Below are 15,838 nucleotides of genomic sequence, written 5' to 3' on the forward strand. Positions count from 1 at the left end.
GTTTTCAATCTCGCACAGTGCTACCAATCACTACGTCATTGCTCCAGAGCACTGGACAGTGTTAAAATCGACGCATCGCTTTGATGATTCATGCAGAAAGATGAATCATTGTCGGCCTCAATAGCTGGGCAACAGAATCAAGGGGATCATTATTTATAATTCACCGCCGACGCCTGCGGTACAAATTCACCTCGAGCCACCAGAGTAGAATAATTCCACTGATAGCTCGCAACAGCAGAGAGATCACAGGGTGGGTTCATTGGGGTGCAGGTGTCATGACAAAAAGTGCTCACAATTGCCTCCCACAACTCTGTAAATGTCGGTTAACTCGAACACAGTTCCTCGAGGGTTTCCGTAAATCCCTCTCCGTTATGAACCACGGTCAACATTCCTTACTTTTTTCGTTTCGCTTATACAGCTCTCTGGTTCGGCGTTATTAAATATTTATCACGCTGGCATCTAAATCCGTATCTAAGCAAAAAAAATGGGGCATACATTTCTGCAGACACGTACTGATTGCCGCGGCTAGTTATATTACATTCCTGTGGTGCTGACCACACGATTTTGAGAAAGCGTGTTCCAGCGCTCAGAAACAATGAGTTAAGAATAAAACTCAAAATACGGTGGGGGAAGGGGCCGGTGGGGGTTTCCATTAATCCTTCGCCCAACTCTTGCGGTGTCGTAGAGATGGGTGATTTACCGTGCGCGGGGCCCTTTACGCTGTGGCCGAAGCTAACCACCACACTCATTAACCCACGAGGTTCTGCTATAAGCAGCTTATGAAGTCTTATTAGCAGCCCAGGGGCATTATTTATAAAGGGGGTGCGAGGCTGTCTGATGTTGTTTCCTGCCCAGGTTCGGTAAATCCAAGGCAGTGCTTTTGAACGTATTATAAAACTAGCGGTGAAATGTTTTTATTTTTGTTTTTAAACAGCATAAACAAGACAGAGCGTGCACATTTAACAGTAATGTAGAATGCACATAGTTGGAGGGTTATAGCTTCACACTGGAAAAGAGGAAATTTCATTACATTCTAAAAAAAAAATTCGGGGTTTTGTTTGTGTAATGAAAAATAAACTAATAGCGTTATTTGGCGAGAAGAATACCGCATTGACAAAGCCAGCAACATTTGGCGAATACGTCATTAAAACATGATGGATTTAGTTAATGCAATATTTATGCTACGCAATGTATTTTGGGCGATGCGTAATACTTACCAACGTTAACGTGTTTATGTCCGTTTATTGTAACATGAACAGAAATGAATAACAATAAAAAATATACGACAATTATAATACCGTAATTGAATCCCCATTCGTATACTACACCCCATAATTGACAATCCATTCTAATGCAAAAATGCATTACATTTCAATGAATGCATGAATACTGAACTCGGAAAGCAAAGCTAAAGCGATCATACATTTGACAAAAACTGGAATTCATGAACGCATCGTCACAAACGGGGTAACGTGCAACAGTCATCAGAATAACAATGGGACGGATGGAAACACAAGGTTGGGGCCAAGTGCCACTGTAAAACACAATGAAATGAATGTTCATTTGCAATACCGTGTCAGGAATATTTCTTTTTCTGAGGTTTGCTTGAAAAGACCTTCACCCACAGGTGCAGAGGTGGGGGAGGGATGGAGTAGAGTGCAGGCCGGCGAGCGGGAAAGTAATTTAAATTAGCCAAGCAAAGAAGCCGGTCACGCATTATTATACAGCGGCGGTGTCAAAGGGCACTCCACCGAGAGAGAAGCATCCCCGAGATCAATGGTGGCTGTTGTCGTGACGGCTGGCGGGCAAGCGGCCACCCCTTCCTGCGACCCCGCAGAGACATAACGGAATTACGGCCACCCCCTTGACGAATCTGCTCACGACGCTGAGCACTTACCGCCCCGGCTTATCCTAAACGCCAAACGCCCTGGTCACTTGATCCTTAATGATCGGCAGTAAATTAATTCACGATGCCATGGGTAGATATTTTTTTCTCTCCTACAACTACTGCGTCGCCATTTTTACCAACCCTCCCTACCTCCCCACTCCCTCTTCATTCTTCGAACAAATCTGATTAGGAGCGAATGTCAAAGTTTAACACAATGACTCTGTTCATTACAATTACTAAATTACTAAAATTAAAAATAAATGCTTCCGGTTAAATTGGATATTAAAAAATTCCTACCTTTTGTTCAACGGGCTCCGGAAAAGCAGATGATCAATAGTTAAGTCCGAAGTGTGCGTCACCGCGGAAGCAAAGCAGAGGCAGCTGCAAAGCTATAGGGAGCCAATCCTTAGAACGTCCGCATGATTAAACGAAACCCCGAGGAAACAAGCCTGCTAAGAAATTCAAATTTGATGGCTTTAGTCTCAGCCGAAAACTGAGAGGAGACGACCAACCGCTGATAAGAGGCAGTGAGAGACATCTGCCGGTGCCACGCACTGTGTGATGTAGCGCGCCGCGATTAATCCCGCTATTGGCTTGCCTCGTAAACATGCGTGTGACACTTTTAACGGGTTTTTTTTTTGGCAAAGAGCAGAAACCTCACTTTATGAAATTCATAGTCACGATAAATTTCGGAGCGCGGCTCTCAACTCCGTCCGTTTTGTTGCGTCGCGACGGTGAGGCGCAAGCGGCAATGCAATCGCTCATGGGCGTTTACAGAAGCGCGTCGCGATTACTTTCAGGAAACGTTCACACGCGTGACGCTGAAGCTCGTATGAAAGTTGCAAAATCCCCAAAACGCTGTTATTAACGAAGACTAAAAAAAAAACACGCAAGAGGAGGTGGAGCGTTGAAATCACTGTGTGTCTCGGCGCTAGGAAGATCAATGCGTACACGACAGGGCTGCGAGAAAGGGTGGCAGAATCACGGGGAGTTTTTCATCCAGCAGTGGACTGACCATGGTTGATGATATGAAAAACCTAATCAGTCGCCAGTTAAGCCAGCCGTTTGCGTAGTTTTGTTTCCAACTGTCCAGCGAAAAAGATTTATTTCGCGACCGAAATCACATCCGTGAAAAAAAAAATGCGCGTGCTGATGTCTCAATCTGCGTTGACTCTCGCCAAGTACCAATTTAGGCTTTGCATTTACCCCGTATTTTATGTTGTTCCCTAAAAAAAACGGCATGATTTCCCACAGCGACTTCATTCAGGTGGTAACCCATATGGCGGTCAAACAAGCCGGTGACAACACTGTAGTGTCAAGACAGACACACGTAGAACACTGCACACATACAGGCCTTATGCTTACACATTACACAGTGTTCCCAATTATGTCACTGGGTTGGTTGGCACACGGTCCTTGTGCATACAAGACCAAGTACATCATGCTCCAAATCTGCTACCGATCAAGCGAGCTCTACCGAACACCCAGTGATATGCCCTGCATGAGTATCCCGCTTCTAAAGGAACATGTTATGTTATCGTCTTTTCCCCCTAGACCCCCCCCCCCCCCACCTCGAATTTGTTACAATGTTGCTATCGGCAACATCTCACGAGACGAAGAGACCCTTTTCGAATTGTCGCGGAGCGCGAACTACCCCGTGTGTCAGATACAGAAGGTGACTTTTACATGGGGCTTCTCCTGAAACATTCTTCAATTGGCGCGTTTACTAACGTCTTGCGAGTTCCGATATGGCGAGCTACGAGATTGTCACGTGACGGTCAAACTGACGTTTTTAGTTCTCAAAAACCAAAGTTTTATTAAACTTATTCGTTTGAACGGGCGCCAATGAGCCTAACATAACTGGGCTGAGGCCGCCAACAGGTAAAATGAGATATTGTGCAGCTGAAGCGGCAACATATGCTGAAGAAACGTTTTGAGAGGAGCCGATCGTGGGTGGGAGGATTTTGTGTGACCTCACGTGGGGGGCACAGACTGGCAAAGGTGTGCGTGTGGCCCCTTGCCAGCCCGAGCCCGGGGAGGCCGGGTGGCTCAAGAGATCAGAGAGCTGAGCGAGTGCCGCACAGATCCTGGGGGCGGGGGGGGGGGTTCAGTTCCTGGTAGCCGCGAGTTGATGGTCTGAGCTCAATCACCGATGATCGCATAAAACACCCATCGCACCGACGTTCGATTCTGGACTTAATTTGCCTCAATCCAGCTCTGAGCATAAAAAGAAAAAATCGGTGGCTTGCCATGCGACGAACATTGCTCTCATACACGGAGTGGCTGGGAAAGTGTTGTATGGACCAGAGGTCACCTGACGGGAGCTCAGAGGCAGCTCTATAATATCTGCTTCTGAGCCATTTGCTAACATGCAGGGTTGAACGCTGCTCCCTGAGAAAAACATGTAAATACTCCGTCTATTGATACGATGCCAAAAGCCCAATCAGGAAACAATTGAGAAAAACTGACAAATAAAAATAATTTTAAAAATATTATTTAATAATGATAACCATCAAACATGGGACAATATTGCATCTATCTACTGTATAAAGGTATTTCATATTATTTGTACGGTACAAATGTAAATACTTTTGAACCATATCTCACATCTCATCCTAGCATAATATTTCACTTGAAATATTAACTTCCAGTTCTAACCTTATCTTGCTGAATTAAAATCCATCTTAAGTGTCAATGGTCATTTAATGTTTGTCCCATCTCACTGCACGATGGTTATAAAGCCTTTACTTTCTAACCATCGAACAAAGACTATCACTGCATTGTGTGCTTTTAGATATGCTTCCGCGTCCGTCTGGAATGCTCTTTCTTCCGATATTAGGAAGCCACTGAAGCTACACACTTTTAAATCCAGATTGAAAACTATTTTGCTTAGAAACGCTTATTGAGTTTTGTTTGTTGTCCTTCCCCCAGCACCTCTGATTAGCATGGTTGGTTACGTACGCTGCGAAAGAAGTTCAACATACATACATACGTACACCCACAGGTACAACCGTGTCACAAAAACAATCGCGGGCTTTGCGAAATCCATTTCGGGGCACGAGTGGAGCGACCTTTGGAAAAATCATGGCAGAACTCTTGCGATGGCGTTTTGATTGTGAGCGTCGCATCACCACGACGCGACACGACACAAATTATCCCACCGGGGGACCACCGCCTCTCACCTTCAGCGTGGCCTCCTGCCGCGAGAAGTCCTCGAACTCGCCGCCCTGCAGCTCGGGCCCGTACAGGGCCTGCTCGGCCCTCGCTAACGACAGCAACAGCTCGTTAATGTCCAGCAGGTATTCGGCGGTTCCCGTCGGCTGCTGCTGGTGCTGCTGCTGCTGCCCTGGCAACCCCGTCGTCGTCACGGTGACCGTTGTCTCGCTGAACATCGTTTGCTGCGTTGCGGGAGGAAAGGTGAGAGAGGGACGGGAGGGGAGTTGGGGGCTTGTTAATGCATCGATGCGGGATGAAGCCACGTTAAAACGTTGAAATGAATGGCATGTTACGAAGACGAATGCTTAAGACTTTTGATACGTTAATGCGTAAAATTCAAGCTCGGATATAATTAAAAGTTGGGTGCAGCCGTACAATTTCTTTCTCAAGCCACTTCGGGCAGAAATGGCCTCCACTAAAGGGAGCGCTCTAGAGATCCCCCCCCCCTCCCCCCTGCCAGAGGGTATTTGGCATTCTCCTCCACACTGGTCAGAGATCTTGGAAGAGATCGGAGTACCAACAATGTAGCCTACCAGACATGACATGCCGATCGAATAACTGTAGTGTACGCATTTACACTACGGGGTGGACCAGGCGTGGGGGCATTTAAGCAACTTGGACGTTTTTTCGACTGCGGGGTTGTGAGATTGGTGAAGAACCGATGCCCTCTTATGTCAAGTCCAGCGCGCCAACCATTGCACACTGGGAACATCCCGGGGTAGAGTTAAATGGGTTATTAAGAGGACATTTAATCGGCCCCAATAGGGGGCACACTTAGCAGAAAGGAGAATAAAAAAAATCCTCACTTAATAACCAGGTGGGAGCACATAAAGATTAAACCAAACTATTTGCAATGAATACAAAATTATGGAGAACATCGTGAATAAATACGCGTGCAGTAATTGTGAAAATTATGTGAATAACAAGTTGAAGTATTGTTGTTCCAATGCTTACATGTTACAAAAAACATTACACTAATGAGCCTAAATATTTTAAAAAGTACAAAACCACTTCGACGTTCGTCTGCAAAAAAACCACACATCCTCTTGCCGATTTCGGCAATACCCGTGCCGATCGCTGAATGTGACTGTGAATTATTTAACCGCTGCCTTCGGGCAAAAACTTTAAAGTGCTGCATTTTATTTTTTTACGAGCAACATTAGACACTCGATCCTGTCTGCTTGCGAGTGTAGGGGACCTCCCCCCCCCCTAAAGTCTTGGGTACCGTAAAAGACTCGCGGAGAAATATAACCACAATTTTCCCCAGACACAAAAAAAATATTTTTTTAAATGCAACTTGTAACATTCACAGTGTTTGCTCCTCACCCTCGTGGACAGAGAGAACGACTCAGAGGCGCGAGGAGAAACCACAGGCAAGCGATGAGCCGGTGCCAACAATCGCCCAAGCTCTGCAGTCCTCTATACATTAACATGTTCTCAGCTCACTGATATATTATTATCAGTTTATTTGTTTTCCCAGGACAGCCTCACTCAAGGCGTGTTCAAGGAGGGGCCTGCAAAGTGTTCACAGGCGGTGGAGATGATCGCTGCTCGTTTCCCGGGGCAGTGAAATGTGCGAGCAATTTTTAGATTTTGGCAAAACCCTAAGACCATGCCGCCAGCACACGTGACCCTATTCTTTTGTGAAAGAACGTCCCGGGTTCTTGAAGGTCGACTATGCACCAGGCGGTACCGTACCGGACATCAGTTAAAGAAAGAGCTTCGAGGCTCATCGGATTCCTCCTGCAGTCTTAATAAAGATTCTGATTCTGTCAATGTGCCCACAGTATTAACCCAGACGGCCTGGGGCTCAGACCGCACAACTCTCCCCGTGAAATCAAAAGTGCAGTACAACACCGTTATCCTGTACCGAGCTCTCTTTGAAGATCTCCCACCATAGCTCTTTAAACTTCTCACTCCACTGACCACGGATATCCGCCACATTCTACGGAGTTCATTTAACAACCTGGCTCATAATATCCAGAATCAAGGGTGTCCTGGCTGAGTCGCCTTTCGCAGTAGCTGCATCAGCCACATGGAACTTTCTCTTGCGGCACATCAAAGCGCCATCCACTCCTCAAGCAGCGGCTCAAGGGCTCACCAATTTAGACTCTCACCTGTCCAGGCCTCCAAATTCTTGAATAATGTGTTAATTTCGTGAAAAATTATGCGCGTGTTGTAAATTGTTTACTGTTATAATTAGCATGCGGCAAGCACACTACCGCTGGGCCATGCCACCACCCCAAAGACTTCGCTTGACAAGCTGCACCCAACTTAATGGGGGTAGCGGAGTGGCGCAGTGGTTCATTATTATTCTTTTTGGGTTTGACCACGTAAACCCCGATCTAATCCAAAAAACTCTATTATGGATAATATTGGTCGTGAAAGCCTACGTGTTAAACTAAATAATTATTATTTAACTTAATGCACAAAATGTTAATTCAAAGGTCGTAATTTGAATATAAAAGCAAGATGAATAACTTATTAAGCGAATTGACAAAGTTGCAATTACATTTTTTTAAATATATATAGAACTGCATGAATGATAATATGTTGTATAAGTCACGTACTCACTCATTTAGATTAATTTCGGCATGTTCCATACTTAGCCCACTGGCACATTAAGAGGAATATTCTTCTTCTGCTCTGCCTGAATTAAACATTATAAGTATACCAATTAAAATGTATAATGTAACGTTATGCGAGAACACCCAACACAAGTCACTCTGATTGTGTTCATTTTCATCACGCAAAAAAATCAGTTCACGTTCTTACATGGTGAGAGTAGAAAATTGCATTTCCATGCAACGTTTAGCATGGCATGTCCTCTTCTTAACGACCAAAATCAATTGTTAATCATTGACCTGATAGCCATTCTTGACGTTTTGTATGCATGTATGTACATGTGTTTAATTTCTTTCGCACCGTACGTAGCCAGTCGTGTTTACCATGCACAACAATTATAACATTAATTCGTAACGTTTTGTCACTCGACCACTGGACGAAGGCCTCCCCTTATACTGTATCGGTTTATGGCGGTTGTCAACCTTGGTTCAACATGCTGGTCACTCTGGATTGATGAATGGGGGGTTATGCCCAAGACTGGTCTATATATCACTCCCCTTTGATTTTAGCCATGGCCGGAAACCAAATTCAGGTTGCCGGGTTCATAGTGCAGTGCGCTGACCACTGCCCCATCGCTCAACCCTGAAAATCGAAAAAAAGTGGTTTGTTTCAGCATTTGCCTCCGAAGTAGAAATGCACAAGCTATGGTGTGCTGCTATCTGGAATGGATTCTATGCCAGTTTTTTTTTTTATTTGAGGAAAGGACGGGAAGTGAAAGAGTACCACGGGTGAGTATTTCTGTTTGTTGTTGGAATAAGGTGAAGCAGTACATTTGGAGACCTCACTTGAGAAACAAGATAAATCAGTGCCATTTTACACTCGTGCTTAAACGTATAAACGATAAAGGTGCAGCCCTGCAACGTCTTTCTCATACCAATGCTGGCAAAAGAGTCTCCACAAGACAAAGCTTTAGAGTATATTTTTGGCCTATATATATTTTTAAAATTCTTGAGAAAAACATACGTTGAATATTAATGTTATGGAGCTGTGAGTGGCAGAATTGTGCCAGAAAGCCGCCACGTATGTAAACAAAAATACAATTTACTTGACTTGACTACTTTTGCACGCTGTCTGGACCAGCTGACTGTGGTGAACCCATTTATACTGCTGGGTGGATGAAGGCAGTGGGGGAGGCATTGAAAAAAAAATTGCACAATGGCAAACTATTGTTTGAATTTAATTAAGAATTTCATGACCTCTAATTAGCACGGTTGGCTACGTATGGTGCAAAAGAAGTTCAACATACATTCAATCACCAATTAAATGAATTACAGTTAATTTGTCCTGTTTTAAAAGGTATTTCCATTGTACAAGATGAGTACATGAAGAACAATGACCACGGGAATTATACTCCTCTTGTTCAAAATGTTTACACTGCAGCCGAGTTCTCTCTCATCACCAGTTCTCTTAATTAAAAGTAAATACCGGTAGTGTGAACAATAAGCACACTAGTCGATCTCAAACACTAAATACACGCTTGCTTGTGCCCACTTAGCATTAGCATATTTTTAAGAACCAACAATCCTTAGGCAATATATCAAAGGTTCATTACTTTTTACGTCGACATTAATTTTATTTTTTTTAAAGCCACAGTTTAAATAACCGTAATGACACTTCACTGACGAACCATTTATTTTCGGGCGAGCATGCTGCAAAATTACAAAACGCTGAACGAAAAGAATAATTAACCAAGAGGGGGAAAATAACCGCGTCGGAGGTGCGAACGATGGCTGTGCGAGCGCACGGCCGCCCACCAATTTTAGAGTCGCTCGGCGCATTTGGCCGGAATGATCGCGCGGCCACCGATGCCCGGACGCGTTTAAAGAGCGGCGCACCTCCCACTCCGCGTGCCAGACCTCCGTGCCAATCAAGCTAATTGAATCGCCACCATTAAACCCTTTTAGGCAAATCAGGCGTCAAACGTTTGCGCAACTGACAGCAGCGGACGCTCTAATGATTTTACTATAAATAAAACAAGTTCCCGGTTTTTTTTTGCCTCCCAGGCTGTCCCCTTTAGATACTCTGGATCGACTCTGAATGTTAATTGAGGTCCTGGCAGTTTTGCTGCCGCTGCTGCTGCTGCTGCCGCTGCATGTGTTACGCTGCATTTATTATGCACGTGGTGGTTACGTCTGCGGATCGTGCAACACGGTACATTTTAATTAAGGCTTCCTCAATCTTCACGCGCTTGCGAGCAACCTATCGCCGTCCGCAGCGTGTAAAAAGGCGCGAGCATTTACCCAGACCCATTTTATTTACAAGTTTACGCTCTGGCAAACTGCTAGCCCTGTCCTGCCGTTCCAGTCACTTTTAACATCAAAAATTGCTACACTGGTCATACTGTAAAATGTTATTCCACAGAATGGATTAGTATAGTTCTCGGTGTAGTGGCTTACAATTTGTGAAAGTACGCCAGGGTACGGGGTAATGAACTCAATGGGAACGTGTGAGCACACAGGGCAATCGATAACGCTGCACAGAATACCTACTTGAAGTGTGGGCATTATTAATTTTCCTTTCGTTCTGGTAACGTGGCCACTACAGGTTGAGGTGTCCTAAAAATGCGACGCTGCGCTGTTGATGTTGTGCAATTATTCTTTTGGACACAGCACAGGCAGTATTAATCATCATAAACAGCCCTACAGCTCATCGCTTAATGTGCTAAGCCGCAGTTAAATTATTAAAATGAAGTTTTGCTTTCACAGCGTTCAACTCTACCTCATAGCCAATCGTGTCAGCGTCAACTCTGCTTTAATGGGCTCAGGAACACTCTCAAACAGACAGCATCGTGCAAAATTAACGACAGCATAGAACCATCCATGTGGTTTGTGGCAGTCTGTGGAAGATCAGAACAGATGCATGCAGCACTGCTGTAATGTTCAGATGGTGGCTTTCAAGCTCACAATCTCTGCCTGTAAATCCCAGAGTGCCATCCTCCTGCTGCACTTTGCAGTCATGCACAAGTGAAGCAATTGAGAGAAAAAAACGTCCAACAATGTAACAGCGAACTCTGTAAAGTCAACAAAAATAATATAATTCACCTTCAATTTTGACAAAGCAAAGACTGAGAAAGGAGTTCGTGGAGGGAATAAATTGGATGAAATTATTGATAAGCAATGAAACCTAATAATATCATGGGATCTCCTTTGCCAGTACCAAAATATGATAATAGGTTTTTCCCCTTTTTTCTGGCAACAAAACAGGTGCAAAGATGTTAAAACACCAAACTGAAACCTTTTACAAGGAATCATGTCTGCATTAACCACAATGCCTGTGGTCAGAATGCAAACCAAAAAACATCCTCTTATAAATATATGCATTGTCCTTGAAACTGATTGGTCTACACCAGAGACAACTTTCTTTTGAGCCTTGTGCCAAACGGTGTTAGAAGCATACTCTTTGGTTCTTTCAGTAAAATCACGTAGATATAAAACAAAATAAATTTCATATCTACGTGACTTTACCAAAATAACCAAAGAGTATGAATCCCTGCAGTCACGAAAACTTAAAATCTAGGTGTTCGACGCCTTTTGGCATCCTCTGGTCGAACACCGTTTGAGACGAGGCTCAAAAGAAAGATGTCTCTGGTGTGGCCCAATCAGTTTCAAGGACAAAAAACCAGAAGAAAATCCCGAGAGCAGTTTCGAAGGACCGCCGGCGACGTTACCGTCTGGTGCTGCGTCCTGCGGAACTGCAGGAAGTGGCTCTCCAGGTCCCGCCAGCGCTTGGTGAGGCGCAGCATGTTGGGCTCCAGAGCTTTGGCGGCGCCGCCGCGTGCCAACTGCTGTGCCCGCCTCTGCAGCGTCTCGTAGCCCTCCCTGCGCTCCTCCAGCTGCTTCACCAGCTCCTGCGGCGGGCACGGGGGTTCACGGCGATCGATACGCGTCGCGCCACCGCCGCCGCCGCTCCCGCTGCTGCTGCTGCCGCGCCGTTGCGGCGCAAAGCCTCGCCAGAGGTGAAGCCAGCACCCCGGCATGGCACGCCGTCACACGTCAGAATATTTATTTGGACTGGAGGAATCCGACGAGCTGTAAAGCTCTTTTATTCAGTAGGATTGGGCATCAGTCTGCCGCACACTACTTGCAGAATGTGTGCCCCGTACCATTTCAACATTGTCATCGTCTTAACTTGATATTTATTCATACGGGCGACTGCCACGCGGTACACCCTGATGCGCTCTGCGGCAGGGAAACCCATACTGGACATCTGTGAAGAAGAGCTTCATAGTTCTTCGGATTCCTCGAGTTTTAATAAAGATTCTGATTCTGACCCTGCGAGGCACAAGGTGAACGCAGCAGTACTAGCCAGCGCAAGCAAGAGGCCATGTTGCTATGTGGCTGTTCTAACCAAATAATTTGTGAGCAGTCGATAAAAAATGGCAAATTTGGACCACGATTCCAGGACACATAGCCAACTCGTTCTTGAACGTCGTGGCATCTTAAACGTCCACTGGGAGGCAGACGGCACGTAAATCTCTTGCTATGCCATTGCATCAGGATGGTATGTAGATTAAATGTTTTGTTGTGGATATGTTATGCAATTTAATCCTCCACAAGGCAACAACTGCGAGGGTTGGAGTTGCATCGTCCCATTGCCTGCAGGATGACACTGAGCTACTGCGTATGATGGTAGAGATACTATTATTTTGGCTTGCTCAATAAACACAGCTTTATTTTAAACGTGCCTGTGCCTCTCTGGCAAAGTGTAAACACCATCAACTTTTACCCTCGAATAATCCATCTATGCTTGGGTGCACAACTGCACACATGTACCTGGTCTGCCCCCACGGATCCTTCTTTGTATCACCCATTGAATAAATGCATCACTGACAGAAATTAACAAGACATGATTTGTATACACGCACTGGTAAAGTGGGCAATTTGAGCTGGAGGGAAAATATTTGGAATAAAAGGGCTCTGAATCAAGATTAAATAACACCTGCATCTATTAATAGGGGAAATATTTGGAATAAAAGGCTCTGAAACAAGATTAAATAACACCTGCATCTATTAATATGAGATGAAGTGGAGCTGGGTGGCCATGCATGCACGCCTGCAGAATTCAGGCTTTGACACATTTAGCACGTGGAGATAAAAGAAAGACGGGATCGGCACCTGAACTTCCATCTCATTGGGCGTCCCCTCAATTCCAGTGAGTCTCTGCTCCGTGTCATCCAACCACTGCATCATCTCATCCGTCTCCCGCCTGTACTGGTACCAACTTGGCCATATCTCCATCACCTTCTGTCGACGTACAGTCTTCACCTCCTGCGCAGAGAAGAAACACGGGGGAGGCAAGGCGGGGAGAGATCAGGTGGAATGTTCCATTTCATCGGCGGGGTGTGTTCTTACCGACCAGCAGAGCCGATAAACCCAATGTGACCGAGTGGTTCTCGATTATAAAGCGTGAGCTTTGCTCCTGCCTAAAGTGCAGTTCTGTACTAATCAATCACTGGGGCCATTTTGCCCGTTTCTGAATATCAGCACAGTTCTGATTTCTCAGTCGTTAATTATTTATATTCGACCTTCTCGCATCGGCGCAGTCCAATTTATTTCATCAGCGCAGCGTGCGCTTGCGCCGCAGCGCACCGCCGAATGATACGCTCGCGATTGTGTTTAACATTTGAGAGCACGACGCGCAATTGGCAATGCAGTCCGCCACTTTAAGCAAGGTGTCTGCAGTAAAATTGTCTTAACCGTTACACCGACGAGGCCTGCAATTTACGCAAATGTAAATCATTATCATCGGTATCCATGAGCAAGCCACTGCTGGTTGAAGGCCTTTGCAGCCCTAACCATCCTGCAACACAACAATCCAACCGACTGTTTTACTGTATTATCGCTTTTCATGAATAAATACATTCGACCTTTCTATTGAAGGTCCAACATTGAGAGAGTGCAAGGCAGCCACTAGGCGGGCACGTTGCAGTGACAGACGAGGGCATGGGGGGTTAACGATCGCGTCAGTCTGGCACGTGCTCTGCCAGTGGTGACAACGCGCCCTCTCCGTTTTGAACATTGTCTATATTTTCTTCATTATTATTTTTAGTTTAGTTTTTGTTAAGTGTGAATCTTTCATAAAATAAACATATACATGAATACAAGTAACTATGATAATTGGTTTTTTACCCTTCTATCTGGCAACAAAACTGACACCTTTTTACAAGGAGTCATGTTTGCATAGACCGCAATCCCTGCAGTCATAATACAAAGACATGTCTTTTGTTTGTATTATGACTGCAGGTATTGCGGTCTATGCAAACATGACTCCTTGAAAAAAGGTGTCAGTTTTGTTGCCAGATAGAAGGGTAAAAAAACAATTATCATATTTTTACTGGCAAATGAGGTTCCCATAGTACAAGTAACTAATGCGCTCAAACAAAAGAGAGCACAAGCTGCCAGTAAGCAAAGCACATGTTAGGCCGGTATTCTTCGTGCACGGCTCGGCCATGGCTCAGTTCTGGCTCAAGCTAAGCCCGGCTTTTGAGGTGGCTCCACGCGTGGTCGTGTTTCCCGGCCATGTTCAGGACTCCCACGAGCCGAGCCCGAGGCAAGCGAGGGCTGATCCGCTCGATCGGCTTTCAAAGAAACTGAGCGCCTCAGCAAACGTCGAGAGAATACGGCCCTCAAGACTGGCGCGCCCAAGGGGCACGGCTTTCACCGGTCGCGTCGGCCTACCGCAGGCTCCGCGCTGGTGTCGTTGACTTTGAGCCCTCTAGCCGTGTCCGGCTTCGGGAGAGCCTATCGTCTTTGAGGCTGTGTTTGAATGCAATCTGGTAAGCAGCTTTGTGGAGGCTCTAGGGTCCATTATCCAAGACCACACTTCACCACCTAAGGCCCTTAAGAGAAAATCAGACTTATTCCTCTGCACTTGTCTCGTGTACATATGTATGTACACTTCACTTGATGTATTTATTGATCAAGGAGATATGGAATACGATAAACCCTCGCTATTCACGAGTTCTGGATTCGTGAGTTTCGCTTATTCGCGAGTTACTAAATGTACACTAATTCCCCCAATTGTGACCCGCCGGACTCGAGCATTCGCGAGTGTACGTAGTTGCTGGACCACCAACACCGGGGAGGTGCGCACATAATCTTACTACGTTAGAAACTCCTCTTCTTGGTTCTTTCGGTAAAGTCACGTAGAAGGGAAGTAATAAAATAATAAAAATAAAACATAATAAAATAATTCTCACGACGTTTCGGCCACAACGCAAGCAGCCGTCCTCAGGTGAAGAACATGTCTGTCGATAATGTTTTATTTTTATTATTTTATTACTTCCCTTCTACGTGACTTTACCGAAAGAACCAAGAAGATGAATCCCTGCAGTCACGAAAGCTTTAAATCGACATTTGAAACTGTCTGCAAAGATTTTGCACCCTACCTCGGGCCGCCCGCTTTGTGCGTCCGCACTTTACTCTCTCATAGCATCTCCTGAGAAGTCATCCCCCTGAATTCCTCACCATCACCATCATCTCCATCACCGTCAAATCAACATCAAAGGTAATTTTAAAAAAAACGCATAGTTCTTTATAATTCATTCATTGTAGTCATTGTTATTATTCGTACCAGGAACGTAGCTCCATTGTTTTCCCCATTGGAACAAGGTTTCTGCATTACGGGAATTCTGCATTCGCGAGCGTTTTCAAGTGCATAACCCGTCGCGAGTGGAGAGGGTCGACTGCACACCCGTTTTGGCACGAGGAACAACTTCCCCTTTTTACAAGGGCTTCCAGGAGGCAAGGGCGGCCTGCATCTTTGGCCTTACCTTTATTGTCGCGTACTTGTTCCTCAGCGCCTTGAGTTTGGCACCGATTCTCTCCCTCTCGCTTTCATCCTTCGTTTCTTTCAGTAGCTGCTCCCCCGTCTTCAAAGCCTCTTCCACCAAACCCTCAACAACATCCTCCTGCGATTGCGACAGGAAGGCGGAAACTCAATGGTGGGCATGGAGTGGGGTGCGAACAAGTGAACACACTCATACATTGATAATTGTCCCCGGCAGCCTTGATACTAGCACTCATTAATATATACTTTATTTTCCTTTTTTCTAAATACTGAAACGTGAATGTGCCTTTCAAGACGACTTCAGCGCACGTAAATGTCAGG

General features: G+C 45.3%; 1 protein-coding gene across 1 annotated transcript in view; it reads right to left on the reverse strand.

Moving 5' to 3' along the window:
• The window catches only part of LOC133353592 (dystrophin-like), a 639,339-nt gene that overhangs the window by 293,427 nt on the left and 330,074 nt on the right, over positions 1-15,838 (reverse strand). Inside the window, 4 exon segments of the mRNA XM_061569957.1 lie at positions 5,071-5,286; positions 11,397-11,576; positions 12,844-12,996; positions 15,501-15,638. Of these exon segments, the coding sequence (XP_061425941.1) occupies positions 5,071-5,286; positions 11,397-11,576; positions 12,844-12,996; positions 15,501-15,638 (687 nt within the window).

This window comes from Lethenteron reissneri, chromosome 6, assembly GCF_015708825.2.
Source record: "Lethenteron reissneri isolate LAM-NWPU_2019-01 chromosome 6, ASM1570882v1, whole genome shotgun sequence".
In the NCBI taxonomy this organism is placed as follows: domain Eukaryota; kingdom Metazoa; phylum Chordata; class Hyperoartia; order Petromyzontiformes; family Petromyzontidae; genus Lethenteron; species Lethenteron reissneri.